This window comes from Phodopus roborovskii, unplaced genomic scaffold (genome assembly GCF_943737965.1).
Source record: "Phodopus roborovskii unplaced genomic scaffold, PHOROB, whole genome shotgun sequence".
Lineage (NCBI taxonomy): Eukaryota > Metazoa > Chordata > Mammalia > Rodentia > Cricetidae > Phodopus > Phodopus roborovskii.
This window is the reverse complement of record NW_026125281.1, coordinates 9,713,927-9,731,189: the sequence shown is the minus strand read 5'-3', so window position 1 is coordinate 9,731,189 and position 17,263 is coordinate 9,713,927. Positions and strand designations below refer to the sequence as shown.

The 17,263-nt window shown below is 44.8% G+C and overlaps 1 protein-coding gene across 1 annotated transcript in view; it reads left to right on the top strand.

The window, feature by feature from the left end:
• Nucleotides 1-17,263, top strand: part of Sulf1 (sulfatase 1) — a 125,612-nt gene that overhangs the window by 65,124 nt on the left and 43,225 nt on the right. Inside the window, exons 5-7 of the mRNA XM_051197007.1 lie at nt 3,816-4,055; nt 10,430-10,581; nt 12,549-12,718. Of these exons, the coding sequence (XP_051052964.1) occupies nt 3,816-4,055; nt 10,430-10,581; nt 12,549-12,718 (562 nt within the window). The remainder of the gene's footprint in view (nt 1-3,815; nt 4,056-10,429; nt 10,582-12,548; nt 12,719-17,263) is intronic.

Here is a 17,263-nt window from a genome sequence, read left to right as displayed (position 1 = left end):
GTTTTCCTAGAAACCATCCTGTTCCCCCACCACACACACACACACCTGAATAGTTTTGACAGAAAAGTACAGTACTTTATGATTTTTCCTCGTACTTTTAATTAAAATATTTACTACATCGATACCATTCCTGTTTGATTTGGGAATTATCATTGTGGAGTAGGTTATTCTTTGCCACGGAATTGATAATGGTTAGCAGGAGAAATTGTGCTACGTTAAATAGACAACCTAAATATTTAGAATGAACGCTACTTAATCAAAAACTTTGATGTTGACAAGCATGAGCTTGAGTTGAGATGAGCAGAGGGGAGTTGGTATCCACAGGGGACTGGAGATGAGCCCTCAGCATCCTGCTCAGCACAGGCCATGCCTCTGACCAGAATTTTTTTAAAGATTTATTTATTTATTTATTATGTATACAGTGTTCTGTATGCATGTATCCCTACAGGTCAGAAGAGGGTACCAGATTTCATTACAGATGGTTGTGAGCCATCATGTGGTTGCTGGGAATTGAACTCAGACCCTCTGGAAGAACAGCCAGTGCTCTTACTTAACCTCTAAGCCATCTTTCCAGCCCATGACTAGATTCTTATACCCCTGGGACCATAAAGCTAAATAAACACTTCTATGAGCCTTGGTTATGCCATTGTATCTCAGCAACAGAAAAGTAACTAATATAGGACCCCCAGAAAACACCAAGCACATTGAATATTCAAATCTCACATATAACATGGAGGGCATATTCTGCCATTTACTCTAGAGTATTCATAATTCCCCATACCACATAATTACTTTATTTATAATTGTGCTATATTTAGTTTGAAGAATGATGAACAACAAAAAAAAAGTGTCTGCATATGTTGAGGACACAATTTTTTATTTTGTCTCCTGAATTATTTTGGATCCTTTTAATATTTTTAAGTGCTTTCAGTCTGCAGTTGTTTTGAAAGCCCCAATGGGGAACCCACGGATATGGAGTGTGCCAACGGTGCAGCCATAGCAACAACATTCTTGCGTCAAGGGATCCCATCGTAGCATCATAGTATCAGGACATCCGCTTCTTGACAGCCCTGGGAATGAGTGGGAAGAGTTCCACTCTACAGATGAGAAATACAAACCCAAAGAGCTTCAAGGAGCTGCTCGGGTCTGCATGTTGTTTACTCATCTGTTTTGGAGGAATTGGTTAGCATCACGGCACAGTTAGCTCAGTTATTGACAAGGGATGAGAGGAGAATCCTGGCTGAGCAGTTCCTGCAACTATGGACTAGGCTAAGGAAAATTCAACCCCGGGTTTATGTTGTTTTCATTTTCAACCAGATTCCCACCTCCACCCCACATTTGCAGTCCAAATGTGCCTGGAAGCAGGAGGTGGCCACTCGAGATGCAGGACCTCAGATGATGGCCTCCAGCCGATTTGAATTTAACAAAGATCCATAAAGGAAACTCAGAGAGCTGGTTCTTTGGAATAGACCATTAGGCAGAGTTTGCTGTTTTTTCCGAAAGTCAAGCCACTCCTGTGAATGAACACCAAGTAGACCTCCAGAGGAGGGAAGGGGAAGGGAGAATGAGGAGGGGAGGGGAGGGGAGGGGAGTGGGGTAGGGGGTGGAGGCTAGTGGACACCTTTCAGAACCCTTTCAAATTCCTCATCTCCATTCATCAATTCATGTTTGGAACGTTTCCTCTCTGTGATCACCCAACACAAATGTAAAAGGCAACCCCGCTGAAATGCATTTCTCTTTGATCTTTTTCGAGGCACATTCTCTTTGGTTACTTCTTCCCCAACAACGAAACCATCCCCCTTCCCAGATTTCTTCTTGTGCTGAAAATCTGGGCCATTACACAACTCACAGCCCTCTCCCATGAATTACAGCATGCCTTGGATCTCTTCCTCAGATCCTGTCTCTTAAGGGAATGGGGAGTCCTGATTACAGCAGGGAAGGAAGGCTTCGGCAGCCTTTGGCTGTCATCTTCTACCCACACACCATCATTCCTGCAAGAACACCCGTCCAAACTTTGCTCACCACATTCTTTGCTCATCAGATCCTACTCTGCCTTTATTTTTGTGATCAGATCCCAGTGTGTCTCCGCTTTTCAGGTCCCATTTTATTAAGAAAACACACCATATTTCTTTCCACAGCAGAAAAACCAGTGAGCCATTCACAGAGCTCTACTGCTCTGCCTGTCACCAGAGAACATCACCCATGCTGTCTTCCCTCTGTCCCCAACATCACTCCAATCCCCCCTTGACTTACTTTCTTGCTACTGCTATATTTATATTCTTGGGGGATGGGACTTTGCAACTATCCACAGCAACTTGTCAGTCCTCCATGGTGTGTGTACTGGACACCAGAGGCAGAGAATGTCCTTTCTTTGTCCCCTGTGCTACAGGGGAATCAGGGTAGAGAGCTGAGGCCACTAAAATGTTCGGCATGGAGTGGGCATGCGCTGTGTGTCATGTTCTGGCTACAAAAGGGTGCTTGATCTCCGGATGACAACCAGAGAGAAGGAGCCCCCATCTAATGAGACCCACATAGAAGCCCCCATCCCCTGTCCTGAAAGGGTCCAGCTTCTGCAGCTTCTCGTCACTTGCCTCTGTGCAACTCTTGTTTTTCTTCTGCGTTGGAAACCATACACTTTCATCCTTTCCTCTGGATGGAGGTTAGCCTGTTAGAAAACTGAGTTCGAAGCCAGCCTGGTCTTTAAAGCGAGTTCAGGGACTGCCAGGGCTACAGAGAACCCCGAGAGAGAGAGAGAGAAAGAGAGAGAGAGAGAGAGAGAGAGAGAGAGAGAGAGAGAGAGCGCTAAGACTCCAAGATTCAAGTGCAATGGCTATACAATGGCTATGCAATGGCTATGCAATGGCTATGCAACGGCTATACAATGGCTATGCAATGGCTATGCAATGGCTATATATACAATGGCTATAGCACTCTGTGATGCGCTTCTTGAGAGGACATGAAAAGATTTAGAGCTTGGCCTCTGTCTCTCTGCAGGGAGTAGATGCGTTTCAGCTTCAGTCAACTGATTTAGACAGATTGTTTTCTCTTCCTTAGAAACTTTGCCTTACCATTTTAGCCTTGAAGTTGCAATAGACAATTTTACAATTGTGCACATGCTTTTGGGCTAGAGGACAACCTAGCCTTAAAAAGGCAGAGGCAGGCAGATCTCTGTGAGTTCAAACCAGCCTGGTCTGGTCTACAGGAGCTAGTTCCAGGCAGACAGAAACATGGGCATACACTGATTATCTTGCCTGAGGATGACAAGTAAAGACCCCTACCCCCTTCCTCCTCCCACCTCACCCCCCCAACCCCTCCAGTCTTTACTCCTCCATCTCTGATTACATATATTTTGGAGGCTCTTCTGTTTAGTAGGGGGTTTGTTTTGTTTTTTCTTCTGCCATAAGATTAAAACTAAAATGCTGTGCCTGCTCAACTCTGCTATTACCGCCCTTTGACAGGGCTCTGCTACACTGTAACAAGCTATTGTATTCTAAAGGTCCCGGAAGGTTCCTGACATTGGAACCCTCCTCATATCTGAAAGTCTGGCTTTAATTACATGATTAGCTTGCATGCTTTCTCCTCCGTGGTTAAAGAGAAGAGAGACTAAAAAGGGGTGCTTACTCTACAGAACGTCTGAGATGTTCAGATCCCAAATGTTCTGTTTCGTTCTAGAAATAAGAACTGACCAAATTATCGACTCCTTCACACAAGGGGAGGGAAGCTAGCAGAGGGGAGGGAGAGGCTTGAGAGACAGCGTGGAAGCAAGTACCCACAGGGTGCCCTTTGCTAACCGGTGCCAGAACTGTGCCTTTCAGGTTCTCTGCAAGTCATGAACAAAACGAGAAAGATCATGGAGCATGGTGGGGCCACCTTCACCAATGCCTTTGTGACCACACCCATGTGCTGCCCGTCGAGGTCATCCATGCTCACGGGGAAGTATGTGCACAACCACAACGTCTACACGAACAACGAGAACTGCTCCTCTCCCTCGTGGCAGGCAATGCACGAGCCTCGGACCTTTGCTGTGTATCTCAATAACACTGGCTACAGAACAGGTAAAGGATGCTGCTTCTTCTTCCACAGTCTCAGATTAGGGAAACTGCGCGGGGTAATATGATGGATGAGAAGTTTCAGGAGACTCAACAAGGAAGGGTCCACCCTCTCTGCTCTCTGCCATGGTCCATGTTCTGTCGCTGTTACAGAATCACACGTTTCCTACTGAAGAAAGAAATCTAAGGAACTCACATTTCGGGAGGGGGGGTGTTGGAAGTGCAAGATCATGCTGGCAGCTTCCAGCAAAGCTTCTATTCTCTTAAAATGGCAAAGAATGGAAGGACAAGTTAAGTGCACTCGGCAGACAGACAAACACAAGGGTGGCCTCACTTTCTAACAACCTGCTCTGCAGGCAGCATCCACTCCCAGGAAAGGCACTGAGTTCCTCTTAGCAACCCAATTAGGTCTAAAAACATTCAAAGTTTAAAGCGGACAAACCACACTCAAGTCAGGGTGAGAAGTGATTTCAGTCCAGTGAATGTACCAATGTGAAATCCCTTCTAGAAGACTCAGGCTCCTCAGCAGATGCTGCCTGAAAACGTTGTTCCCACAAAGGCCCCCAGAAGGTGAAGTAGTCCTAGGTAACAAGCAAGGAATGAAGCTTCGCTCCAGTCACAAATGGGGATCACAGAAGAACTTGGGGATTTGCTTAGATGTGGGTAATCCCTGATGATTGTTAGGATGAAGCAACCATGTGTTATTTTAATCTGCCCAGTGTCTCCTTCAGAGTCCCAGACCCAGCACATGTGCCAGATGATGTCATGAATGAATGAATGAACAAATGAATGAGAGAGCACCCTTGTGGACCTTCCTGGCTCACTTCTTTATTCATATGTAATTAGTGGGACTCTAGCAGTTTCTTTAGCTGAGGTCACGGTCATCAAGTCTTCACCACTCCTTCCGGAAAGGGAGTTGTCTTTACCACACCAGCTATCAACCCTGAGCCTGCACTCAACATGAGGTTTACCGTTAGCGCGGTTTTAAAAACTGGATTCTTTGGGCAGGGATCTGGGCTTCTTACTGTGGGCAGAGACTAAGAGGAAAAGCTTCCTGGGACCATTATCCTCATAGCCCTTACTCTCCGGCACTGAACAGTGCTCCCCAGTTTTCTCAGTAGGGTGCATATGGAGAGTTTGCATGCTAAAAAAAAAAAAGCTCTGTTTAGATCCCCACCCCAAGAAACACTTAGATTTATTCATCAGAAATGAAGATGTCATCAAAAAGGTTTATTGGAAATTATTTTCAGGCCTATAGATTATATGTTCTTAAAGTTAAAAACTAAGGCATTTCAGAGAAATATTCTCTGGAATCTCTTTTCCGTCTTTCCCACTGAGATTAGGAACTATGTCGTCATTTGCTTCTTTGCCGAGAGCCCCCAGGGCTCTTAGTTCTTGTTATTTGTGGATGAAATTATTGATCATGCCTATGATCACTCCAGCACACACAGGCGTCTGAGGATCACATTCACAGAGCAAACCCCCTCCGCTGTCTCAAGGGTGTCCGTTTAGGTTAAGAGGGGAGTGAGGCCAGTGGAGGCTTACAGGGGGCACCTGCTCCTGGTGTGTCTTCTCCTCGCATTAGTGATTTAAATTTACAGCACCTTTCATCCTAGGAATCCACCAAGCATCCCCACAGGGTTCCAGGATGGCTTGGCTGTGTTTTATGGTTGGAGAGGGACTTCCAGTACTGTGTAGCCAGATCTGAAGCAGATTTCAAACAGTCCCCCAGTGCCTGCCTGGTTCCTTACTGTAACCACCAAATGGGACCTGCTCACAGAAGCGCGTGAAATCTGAGCCTTTGGTGCTCCCGGGCTCTGAATCTGGGAAGACTGGGACTCTAAGGGTGGGGATTAGAGCAGCATCAGCACCTGGGTGTTGATTTCTTCAGAGATAACCCAGGAAGGTGAGGAAGAAGAGGTTGGGCTTCTACAGCTTGCCCACTCTGTCCTGGGCACTTTAGTTGTCTTGCATGGTTCTAAGAAAGCTGGAGGGAGGCTGGAGTGCTAATGAAGAAACCAAGGCCCACGAGGACTTATTGTCAAAGGGCAAAAAGCCATCCATCAATGGTCGATGGAGCCCAGAATGCCTGACCTCACAGTTTCCAGGATCCGTTTGTTGTCTGTCTTTTAAGACAAGGTCTCCTATAGTCTGGGCTCACCTCCCACTCAGCACTTTGAACTTTGGATCATCCTTCCTGTACCTGCAGAGTGCCGGGATTATAGGCATGTGCTGTTGTGCCCGCCTGTGTCTAGGAACATATTCCTGTGCATGTTTTTGTCTCCTGCCTTGTTCCAAAGTGCCTTACAGACACGCAGAGTACAGCAGGATGCAGAACAGATCCTGTCTCTCAAGGGAATGGGGAGTCCTGATTACAAATGATAGCGTCTACCTAAAGTGACGGGGAAGTTTGGCTCATAAAGTACACGCTGTGGAAAGGTTGCAAGGGAAGAAGCTTCCTGATAGCAAAAGCAAACTTGGGAAGAATCCCTTGCCGAGTTCACTGGGTCACCAGCATGGAAGTCAACCATTTGCTTGTAGGTGGCAATGTATGCACTTGTATTTGTTTTAATCGAGTCACATCATACTCACCCTGCATTACAATGGCCAAAACCAGAGATCTTTTATTTAAGAGTTTTTGTTTGCTTTATAGTACAGGCTGACCTCTAACCCCTCAGCCTCTGAGTGTTGGCATAAGTATGTGCCACCATATACGGTCATCGCTGAATCTAATCTCTTATTTTTCCCAGAAACAAATTTATTCCTATGAGAGAGGAATGTCCTTGGGGATAGAGCTGGCACCAGAGCTTGGCAAAGGAGAACAGGGCTCAGCTCAGAAATGTTAGGGTCTGGGACAAAGCTGTGAGCACCAACCGTAAAGCACCCCAATAAAGACTGTGTGTTATTCTCTGCACCCCAACAATTGTGCTGTAGCGTGGGATTTTCTCCAGGGACATCAGGTCAGCTCCTAGAAACAAAGGCTGAGTCTAAAGGCAGCATCTTTCCAAAACTGAGACACATAGGCAATGACAGAATTCATAGTAAGGGATAACCCTCCCATTTGTAAGGAATCCCTTCATAGAAGCAAAGACCCTTGAAAACACTTAGAGCAGAAAAAGCGTAAGATTCACTCAGGTGGCTGAGATGTGTGTCAGGGAAAGAGTGTTTCGTCTAGCGTGCATGAGATCCTTGGTTTGACTTAAGCATCACAATGTCGTTGAAGGCCTGTGCAACTGAAAGTAATCTCTGATGGGAAAGACAGAAGTATCCCAGGAAATAAGGCCATCGTTGTATCAATAGTTAGTGATCTAACTGAGAACAGTGGCTGCAAACTTCAGGGGGTGGGGCAGAAGATTACAAGACACTAAACCAGTTGCTGCTTTCCTAATTATGAACGTATGGTTTGGGCTGCTCAACTGTAGACTCAAGAAAAAAATAGTGAAGGAAACTGAAATAACATAACACATAAATATCCATCTAGAGGGGAATGCAAAGTGCAATACGTTTTATGAAAGACAACTCCAGGAAGACAAATTACTGAGAAGCTTATTTTGGGAGGCATCCAGGATACGTGGACTTACATGAATTGATCCAATATTATATTTACCCTTGTATGACATGATTTTCCTCTTTCGGAACTTAGGTGTATTTTTGGACTGGTTATAGCCTAAACGTTTCTAACTTTACTCATGGAAAATGTGAGTCTGCCAGAGCTCAAATGTCCAAGAAGGGGGAAAAAAACAAAAACAAAAAACAAAAAACACTATGTCTATTGCACTTAGTCCGGAGGAGTGAAGTGAGAAGGCCATGGATTATCTACCACAAACAAGAAGCAAGTGACGGGATAGCTGTTAAAATAGAACTTAGCCTGTAAGGTTAAAAAAAAAAACATATCAACCCTGGTTGCGGGGCTACATTGATTGGAAGGGACAGAAGCAAAGTTGAGGTTGTGGCCAGGGCCTCCTCTGCTGTTGAGCTATTTGAAGGACTCAGGCCAGTTTTCCAACATATAGTTTTCTTTCCCAGCCCGAAATTACATGGCAGTTCTGCTATGCTCGCTGACATTACCTACTCACAGGAGCTGAATTTTAGACACATCCGTTCTGTTTTGTGCCATAAGAGGCAGGGGTAATATTTAGTTGCGTTCTGCCATGAATTGTTTAAGTAATTGACTGTGGACTGGTGTCTAACTCTGGTGCCTAGACTGGTCGTAAGCCCCATCCTCAAGCCAAGCTATCCTGTCTAAGCCCCTACTACAGACACGTATACTTGACTTTGCAGTATACTTTTTTTCTGTGATAAATTAATTTACATTAAATTACCTATTTTCTAACATCCCCCCCCCTCGGTTTTTCAGGATAGGGTATCTCTATGTAGGTTTGGAGCTTGCCCTGGAACTCGATCTGTAAGTTGGCCTTGAACTCACAAAGATCTGCTTGCCTCTACCTCCCGAGGGCTGGGATTAAAGTCATGCACCATCACAGCCTGACCTAGCCTCCTATTTTTTTTTTTTTTACATAAGATTAATTTTACTTGTAGCATGCTTATTTATGCATTCTCAGTAAAGGACTTAATTAATTTTAGCTTCTTCTAAGATAAGACAAGCTAATATAACCACCTGTTTGGATTATGATGTCATGGACTTTTGTTAGGGGCATAAACATGAAATATCACATATGTTTATTGAACCACAGCATACTGGGAATACACTGGACCCTGGGATAAAAAGAGACAGAAAGAGTGATGTCTTCACTGTATCTGAGCAAACCAGAATTATATATACAAATGTATAAATCACGATTTAGCCCAGTTCTCAATCATATCCGTAATAATTACAATGAAATCTTGCCACAGATGTTAAAATGGCCATGAATACATCATTCACTCTACTAACTAAGATTCAATTTCTCTAGGCATCAGAATATTTTATAGTTACTATTACTGAGAGAAAACGAAGTCCCTTCTCTTCAGATAGTTAATACACATTTTTCTAAGTGTCTTAGAGGGGCATCTACGACAACCACACACACTAATAGCTATAGTCCGTAATCTAATCTTCCTTACCTTTCTACCCATCTTCCAACTCCAACCGCCTCCCTAAACATCAGGGAAGGCAAATGGTGATGGTATACAAGAAAAGAAGGGTCTAGAAGGCCATTAGCAAAGGAGGGATACAATTCAGTGCTTATGGCCAAGACATTGGCACGGTAACATGGACCTGAGAATCAAGTTCACTTTAGAGAATGAACAGCATACATGGAACAGAATTGATTGGAAACCCAGTTCATCAGAGCATGGCCAAGAAATGTAATGTCCAAAGCAACCAGGGATGATTAGAGATGATCTCGACGACAGGAAGCTCCAAAGGGATCAGACAAACTTGTTCTCCAGCTCTGGGTGCTGCGCCCTGGGCCCCCGGCTCTCCTGTAGTGAGTTGGGTGGGTGATGCCGCATCTGAAATCCTGACTACATTTTTTCACACTCCACTAACACAAAGACACCGAAAACTGGGAGGCTGTTCTAAAGGCAATAGCAAGAACAAATAACAGACTTGAAGGAGTCCTTTGTAGAGGAAGGATTACGTGGAAGGAAGGGCCATCGCCATGGTCATGGCTAGAAATGGTGGAACTCTGTACTGTCCAGGGATGGTGGGCAGACCGCAAGGTGAGGCAAAAATAGGCGTGGAGATTCATGGCTATAATCTTATCGTCTTAGCACTTTGAAGGTACACACAGAGACAAACACAGAAAGACTGACAGTTCAAGGCGAGTCTAGGCCACATAGCCAGACCCTGCCTCCAAAAACACATACATACATAATACATACATACATGAATAAACAAATAACAATAAAACGATAACAAGACATGAAAAGAAAAAAACCCCACAGAGTAGAAAGTTTCCATTAAAAGACAAAACTTTGCTGTGTGGCTATGTGAAAAGCAAGATTAACTTTTCTGTGACTCACCACTCAAAAAAACCGAATTTTGTCACGAAGACTAGCTCTCAGTGTCCCAGTGCGGACACCACAGTCACAGCTGATTCCCTCGCCGCCTATTTCCTAGTTTATTCCGTCAGCTCAACAAAAGGGTATATTCTGCATTGACTCCAGGCTGGCCCTACAAGGCAGATCCCCAAAAGTGTTATGGTCATTATAATCCATGTATTCAGTTCTCCTCACGTTTATTTAAAAGCAAAGGGGGGTGGCTGTCACTTTTGACACAGCCTGAAGAATGTGCAGAGGGTTAGTGCTTTGACAGTGCTCTTCGCTGATGAATTTTCACTTCGCCATCACCTTTCAAGCCCTAATTTCATATCTCTTCCCTTGTTTATGATTAATCATCTCACGTGAGAAAAATAATCTTCCGTTTCTCATTGCAGCCTTTTTTGGAAAATACCTCAATGAATATAATGGCAGCTACATCCCTCCTGGGTGGCGAGAATGGCTTGGATTAATCAAGAATTCTCGTTTCTATAATTACACTGTTTGTCGCAACGGCATCAAAGAAAAACATGGATTTGATTATGCAAAGGTAATTTCCAGTGCAAAACTGCATCAATCTGCTTTTGTGCATAATGGGAGGGGCGGCACTTCCAGGGACTTAAACTATCGGCAAGATGGGCTCTCTGTGTTCTCACAATGTCCGAATGAGAAATTGTAAGGCAATTTCCAACCCCAGACAAGAAAGACTCTAAGGCTCGGCGCTTTTGTCTGGCGAGCCTTTTTTCCTTCTCCCTCGTTAGGATGAAAGCAATCAGCCTTTGATGAAAGTGCCATCCAGAAAATCATACCCCTCTTCTTAGTCTTGCGCTGTTTTGTTTCCCCTCCATCGGGAGTTAGTCCGCATAATCAAATGTGCATCTTGTACTGTTTGCTTTTCAGTGGTCGAAAGTGTATTTTGTGGGTGGTTTCAGCCTTCCCCGTGAAAATAAGAACAGACCCGTGCAGCCGGGAACTCTGGGACACTGTTATTTGTTTTTACTCCAACCAAGCAGGACATCTATCTGCCCCACGGCAGAGAGAGTTTAGAGCAGTCTATGCTGTCAGTCTTAGGATGTCCAAATCAATCTCTAGAAACAACCCATGATTCCCAAGCAAGCACATCCTAGATTTTAAAGTTTACAAAAGAAAGCCAGACATAGTGGTGAGGTCTGGGAGCCCAGCTCTTAGGAGGCGGGGGCAGATGGATGTAGAATTTGAGCCAGTTTGGGCAACTTAGTGAGTGCAAGCCAACGAGGAATACTTGGTGAGACCTCATCTAAGGCACAAAACAACAAAAATCACAAAGAGCCTCTTTATGATTACTAACTTAAATTATGAAAAATTGAGATCGTAAAAGTGGAGGGAAGAATATCTTTAATTTCAGCATGGTAATGTTTCTAAAATATTCTCTTTCCTCCTGGACATACCCATTTCATTTTTGTAGAAATAGCAAAAGTTCAGCTGGACCTAGCAACCTGTTTCAACAGGCTTGGGCACTGGGCAGAATGAGAACAGGGACTAGGTTACATTTTGGGCTTTGCTGTGTCTTTGTGCCTGGCCTCATGAGAGCACAATGGACTCAGAAAGTCTTAAAGTGTAAGGCTGGGTCTTCCTGCCATCCTGAAAACAATGAACACAAACGAACTCACTCACACTGTTGAAAGGCTTCTGGACATCAAAGTTGAGAGTTGAGTTGGCAGGGACCTCGAAGGCAAATTTGAGCCATGTCCTCATTGTAAAAGACAAGAAAACTCAGCTTGGGATGGTTCAACCACTCATGGATCCTGGGTCATTTCCCTGGCTGGGGACAAAATCTTTGCAAGCAAATGATGCATGCCATGCACACTAATTGACATTGCTATCACTTTCGATCTGCGGGGATGCTTTTCATGCTCCTTGTTCAAGCTATTAACCTTTTATTCCCCGTTGTCCTAAGGAGAACAAAGTAATCATGATTCTCTCAAAATATTAAATCAGTGCAACCTGCTCATTCTCACGGCTGATTAGGTGTCAAAGACTGTTGGAAAGGAGAGAGAGAGAGAGAAAGAGAGAGAGAGAGAGTGTGTGTGTGTGTGTGTGTGTGTGTGTTCTGAAGCTGTGAATGTGAAGTGGGTGTGGATGTTTCCCGCCCTTGGAATAATTAAATGTTTTGCCAACAAATTAAATCAATGAAATCTGAGTATGAGATAAATTTCGGGTTTTTCATAGGTTCTTAAATATATATTGCCTGTTTTAATCATTATCTTAGCCAAACACAGCCTGTCTCGTTTCTTCCCTAGTTGCTAAATTATCTTTTCCCCTGCTTGTTGCTAAGCCAGCTACCCTAACAATGAATAGCCATGGCTATTTCTCTGTCCCTGAAGGTGGTTGGCTCCTTGGGAGGCTCTCTTTCCTCTCCTGGTTAGACCTAACCTCTATACTATACTCAGTGTGTAGATTCTGAGGAGAGCAGTGTTCAAATGTGATCTTGAATGTCACCTTTTGTAATTTTTGTTTTGTGTCAAATGTATGTTTCAGGACTACTTCACAGACTTAATCACTAACGAGAGCATTAATTACTTCAAAATGTCTAAGAGAATGTATCCCCATAGGCCCGTTATGATGGTGGTCAGCCACGCAGCGCCCCACGGCCCTGAAGACTCCGCCCCACAATTTTCAAACCTGTACCCCAATGCCTCCCAACACATGTGAGTAACAAAGCCAACAATGCACCCCTGTCTGTGCTCCCCAACTTAGCCTCCTCTTCACCCAACTTCCTCCCACTCTGCATAGCCCAGTGGCTAAATGCCAGCCCCGTGCTGTCAGGATGAGAAAATCCAGGCGGACAGCACAGGGTAGGCAGAGCCTCCAGGCTTACCGCAAAGTGCTGGGGGCTGTGATTGGGAATCGCGTTCCCAGTATCTATCTGCCAGTGGCTAAACGAAGAGGCTCACGCCAGGAAAACGGGGGTGCGAGGGGAGGTTGTTTCACCTAGAGTTCCTTCCTGTGTTGTAAATGATGTTCTGGAGTACGACCTAATAGGACTAATGGGTGGGAACGCTCTGCTGTTCGGAGCCACCAGCGCGGCTCCCTCTCTGCTGTAACTTTATTTTCTTTCTTGGGGAACACGGGAGCAGCATGGCTGCAGATGTAGAATTAGGCCAATGCAGAAGGCAACTGGAGTAGCTTGCCTGGGAGGCCCTCTCAGGTCACGGCTTTCAAATAACCTAACATTTCATCTTGTGAGGAGGGGGTGAGGATGCTCAGGGGAGGCCCCTGAGGGAGAGAACAGAGCTGCAGTGTGCTATAACCCTCACTGGCCAGGGCTGGAAAAGTCTAGGTGCCTTGGCAGCAAAGAACGTGATTTTGTTGTTGACTCTGTCGACAGGGTTTCTCCTAACCTTTATGCCCAATATGCAGCCTTCCACAGAGAGCAGCTGGGACCCGGGCTGCTGAAAGCAACCCCAATTCCAAAGGCACCTTTAACACAGACCTCGGAAGGGCATTCATGGGCCAGTTGCGCTTAAACGCTGCCCCTGCCTGGCTCTTCTAAACGAGATCCCAGACAGAAAGAGCCTTGGGGATGGAGAAGAGACTGTTGACGGAATCGTCAGGCATTGGGTTCCTGGGAGAAAGGTTTCTTTCCATTCTTAGTATCTTTCTGTCTCTGGCCTTCCTCAGTCACAGGACCAAGACTAACAGGAAAGAGGTCAGAGCTCACTTAGAACAGAAATTAATAATAAATAAGAAGCAAAGTGGGTCACCTCCCGTGCCAGAAGGATGCAGATATTTATTGCATGAAAAGTGGAGACACATGAGACAGTTGCTTCAGCAACCGGGCAGTTTGGCCCAGTTTTGAACTCAACTATATGGCCAGAATCCTTCCCTTGTTACTGACTCTTCAGGTGGATTTGGGAACAGGCCTCTCAGCAGGTGGCTCCCGGTTGTAGCTCAGTTACAAATTCAGTAAGCAACAGGTAACAGTAAGTGCACATGGAGAGGAGTTGGGGTGGGACTGGAGGGAGGTAGCTCGGAAGAGTGCGCCTTGGATTCTAACACTAGAAACTATATATATATATATATATAAGGTTATCATACAGCACAGATTAAGGAAGTTACGAAAGGCCCAATGGGTACCCCTCAAACACCAATGAACTAGGGGGGGGGTGTCCCAAATCCAGCATGTATTCATAAGCTTATACTGAAACACAACCATGCTCATTCATTATGTATATTCGTTATGCATATTTGGGATCCACCAGCCAAGCGGGGCTGTGACATGCTCTATAAAACTTAAAAGGTTTATAGTAAATTTGCCCAGATCCAAGTTTTACAGGGATGATGGTAAGTGTCCAGGTAGTCACAGCCCTAGAGGGCCAGAAGTGTCAGGTTCAGAGCAACAGGCTCAGCACCAAAGAACCCTGGGGGAAGGGACTAACAGGCATTCAGGGTGGCCCTGGGAGGAAGGGGGAAATGTTTGCAGGAGACTCTACAGCCAAGGTAGATAACTTCAGGGACAGAGTATAGCACAGTGATCATCTAAGACAGTGGTTCTCACCCTGTGGTTCCTGACCCCCTGGGCAAACCTCTATCTCCATATATATATATAAATCATGGTTCATAACAGTAGCAAAATTACAGTTAGGAAGTAGCAATGAAAATAATTTTATGATTGGAGGTCACCACAGCATGAGGAACTGTATTGAAGAGTCTCAGCATTAGGAAGGTTGACAACCGCTGGTCTAATACATGATCTAAGAGCCGTAGGACAGGCTACAAATAAAACGATATGAGATAAAGCTTAAAGGGAAAATGGTTGCAAAATTTCGGGGACCTCAGTGAGTCTATACATAAGTAGGGTAGTAAGAACACATGAGTGGACCTGATCACTTCCACATGGGAAAGGTTTCTATTCGTGACTAGCCATCTGTGTGTGCCCTTAGCATTGATCCAATGAAGCAAAACCTGGCAGAATGAAAGTGCTCAGGCCTGTCTCGCCTGTCCCTTAAGGCCAGGGGCAGTTTCTTTAGCCTCAAAGCCTCTGTGAACTCTTCTGTCTGTAAGTGGAAATAAATGAGTCTCTTTGATGTGATGTCATAAGCAAAACTTAGAGAAGTCACAGAGGTAATGTTCCCACACACAGAGAAGTCGCTCTGTTGGTGTTCGTTCTTATTGATCCTCTCTATTAAGATCGGCTGTATGCAAATGTCAAAGACTGACCCACAAATGATATAATTTAATGCTGTCAAACTCAAAATTTCAAGAGAGTCGACAGAGGAATAAGTCCACACTTGCCCCTGGTGACAGGGTAAATCCCTTGACAAGTTAAGACTTCACTGTGATGGACCTCTCACACCTGGCCATTCGAAAAAGAATAGGTCTGGGCTGTCATCTTTTCTAGACATACAATTTTGCTCTGGGCAAGTGCCAGGTGGGAAAATTCAACTACTTGTGGCTAATCTTGGGGGTAGTGGACAGCCAGCATGTAGAGATAGACTTGCATGCCTCCAACAGGCCAGGGAAGCCTTGAGTTCCTGGCTGCCTTCTTGCAAAGGTCTCCCTGGCTGCTGCTAGAGGAAGGGAGGGAATGAATGCCCAGGTTCAGGGTTCAGTCCTTCAACAAAAGGAGCGAAACAAATTCAAGACAAGAGGCAGATTGTGATGCATAGAGCTACTGAATGCCTGGGGCTTCCTTAGTGAAAACATTAGCAATGCCTTTAGCCGCAAAGTCCTCTGCAGAAATGTCTGGCAGGCCCTGTGGAAACAGCATGGAGATGTAGGCTCTCCTCCGGTGCAGGAAGTTAGTCATGTGGACATTTTGCTTCAGGTCTTCCTAGGTGGCCAAACATCACCAGCTCCCTTTCATTCAGCCCCGGCCATGGCTATCTGACCCTCTTACACTGGGGGGACTGGATCAAGTTTCCATGGTGTTTGCTTCTCTGACAAAGAGAGAGGCCCATTCAAAATCCGCACACTGGCTTTACAAACTGAGGGGAGAGGTTATGCCTCCCAACTATGAATAGGAGCCGAGTATCGCTCCCTTGTCCGCATGGGGGTCCTGTTTAATCAGACAGTAGCTCGGCCTGTCTTAGCCTCCAATAAATTCAAGAAAAGCTTTAACAGGGAAATCCACATAAAACTCTTTATCATGAAGCCCTTCACTAGGCAGGCGCCCCAATAAGCTTTCCAGAAATGCATCCTACCCACTGTACCCCATCAACTCTGATGGTTCAGTAGTTGTTTCTTCCATATGAGAGAGAGAGAGAGGGAGGGAGAGAGAGATCTGTAAGGAAATAGCTAGTTTTGAGGCCGAGAAAACTCAATGTCAATAGCTTTTCCCATCAGACCCAGCACCCATATCAAGCAGCTCTTAATTGCCTGTAACTCCACCTCTGAGCTCTTAATTTCCCTCATGGCCTCAGAAGGCACCTGTACTCCCATGCTTACACAGGCACACACACACATAATTTAAAAACACAATAAAATTTGTATAGTTTGTTGGCTTAACAAGAATTTGTATTTTTATCCCTTCCACAAAAAAAAAAAAAAAAAATTAAAAGTTACGCTTCTGAAGATAAAACTTTTAAAGACTTCATAAACGTAAACAGTTTGGGCAGAATTGCTCTTCTCTGCAGAACTACTCTGTTCTTCCTACTTTGTGATGAAACCCTGTGTACCCAAGTTCCTGAACTTAGCTGCAAGTCTCCAGAAGGGCACGACCACAGGGCCACTCTATGAATCCTGTCCTAGCAGCTTTACCCCAAAGCAGAGACAAAGCACCTCCCTTTAGCTCCTAGGGAGAGGAGCCTGGATCCTCACTTAGTTGTAAAATTAAATTCTGTTTACCAAATGAATCACATTGACCTCTCCAGCTAGCAGAAAGGAAAATATTTTTAAAGATGCCAGGGGATTCTTCAAGAGTACATTTTAAGAGGTCGAAGAGCAACTGGACATTTTCTTAGTTCCCTTTTTTTTTTTTTTTTTTTTTTTTTTTTTTAGTTTTGTAAAACAGTGAAGTCCCATTTGTTTGATCTAATGAGAGTCTAAATGACTTTGTTCAGAACACGTGAATAGTTTGGGACAAAGTTGGAATCAGGTGTCAGATTGCCTTGTCCCATTTGCTTGTCCCACTATACCAGGCCATGTCTCAGTTCATGCCACAGCCACAGTAAATATCAGAGTGGGTCTTACATATCTGCATAATTCCAATTGGCACTTCCAGCATCATTAAACAATCCACTGTTTTTATTGTA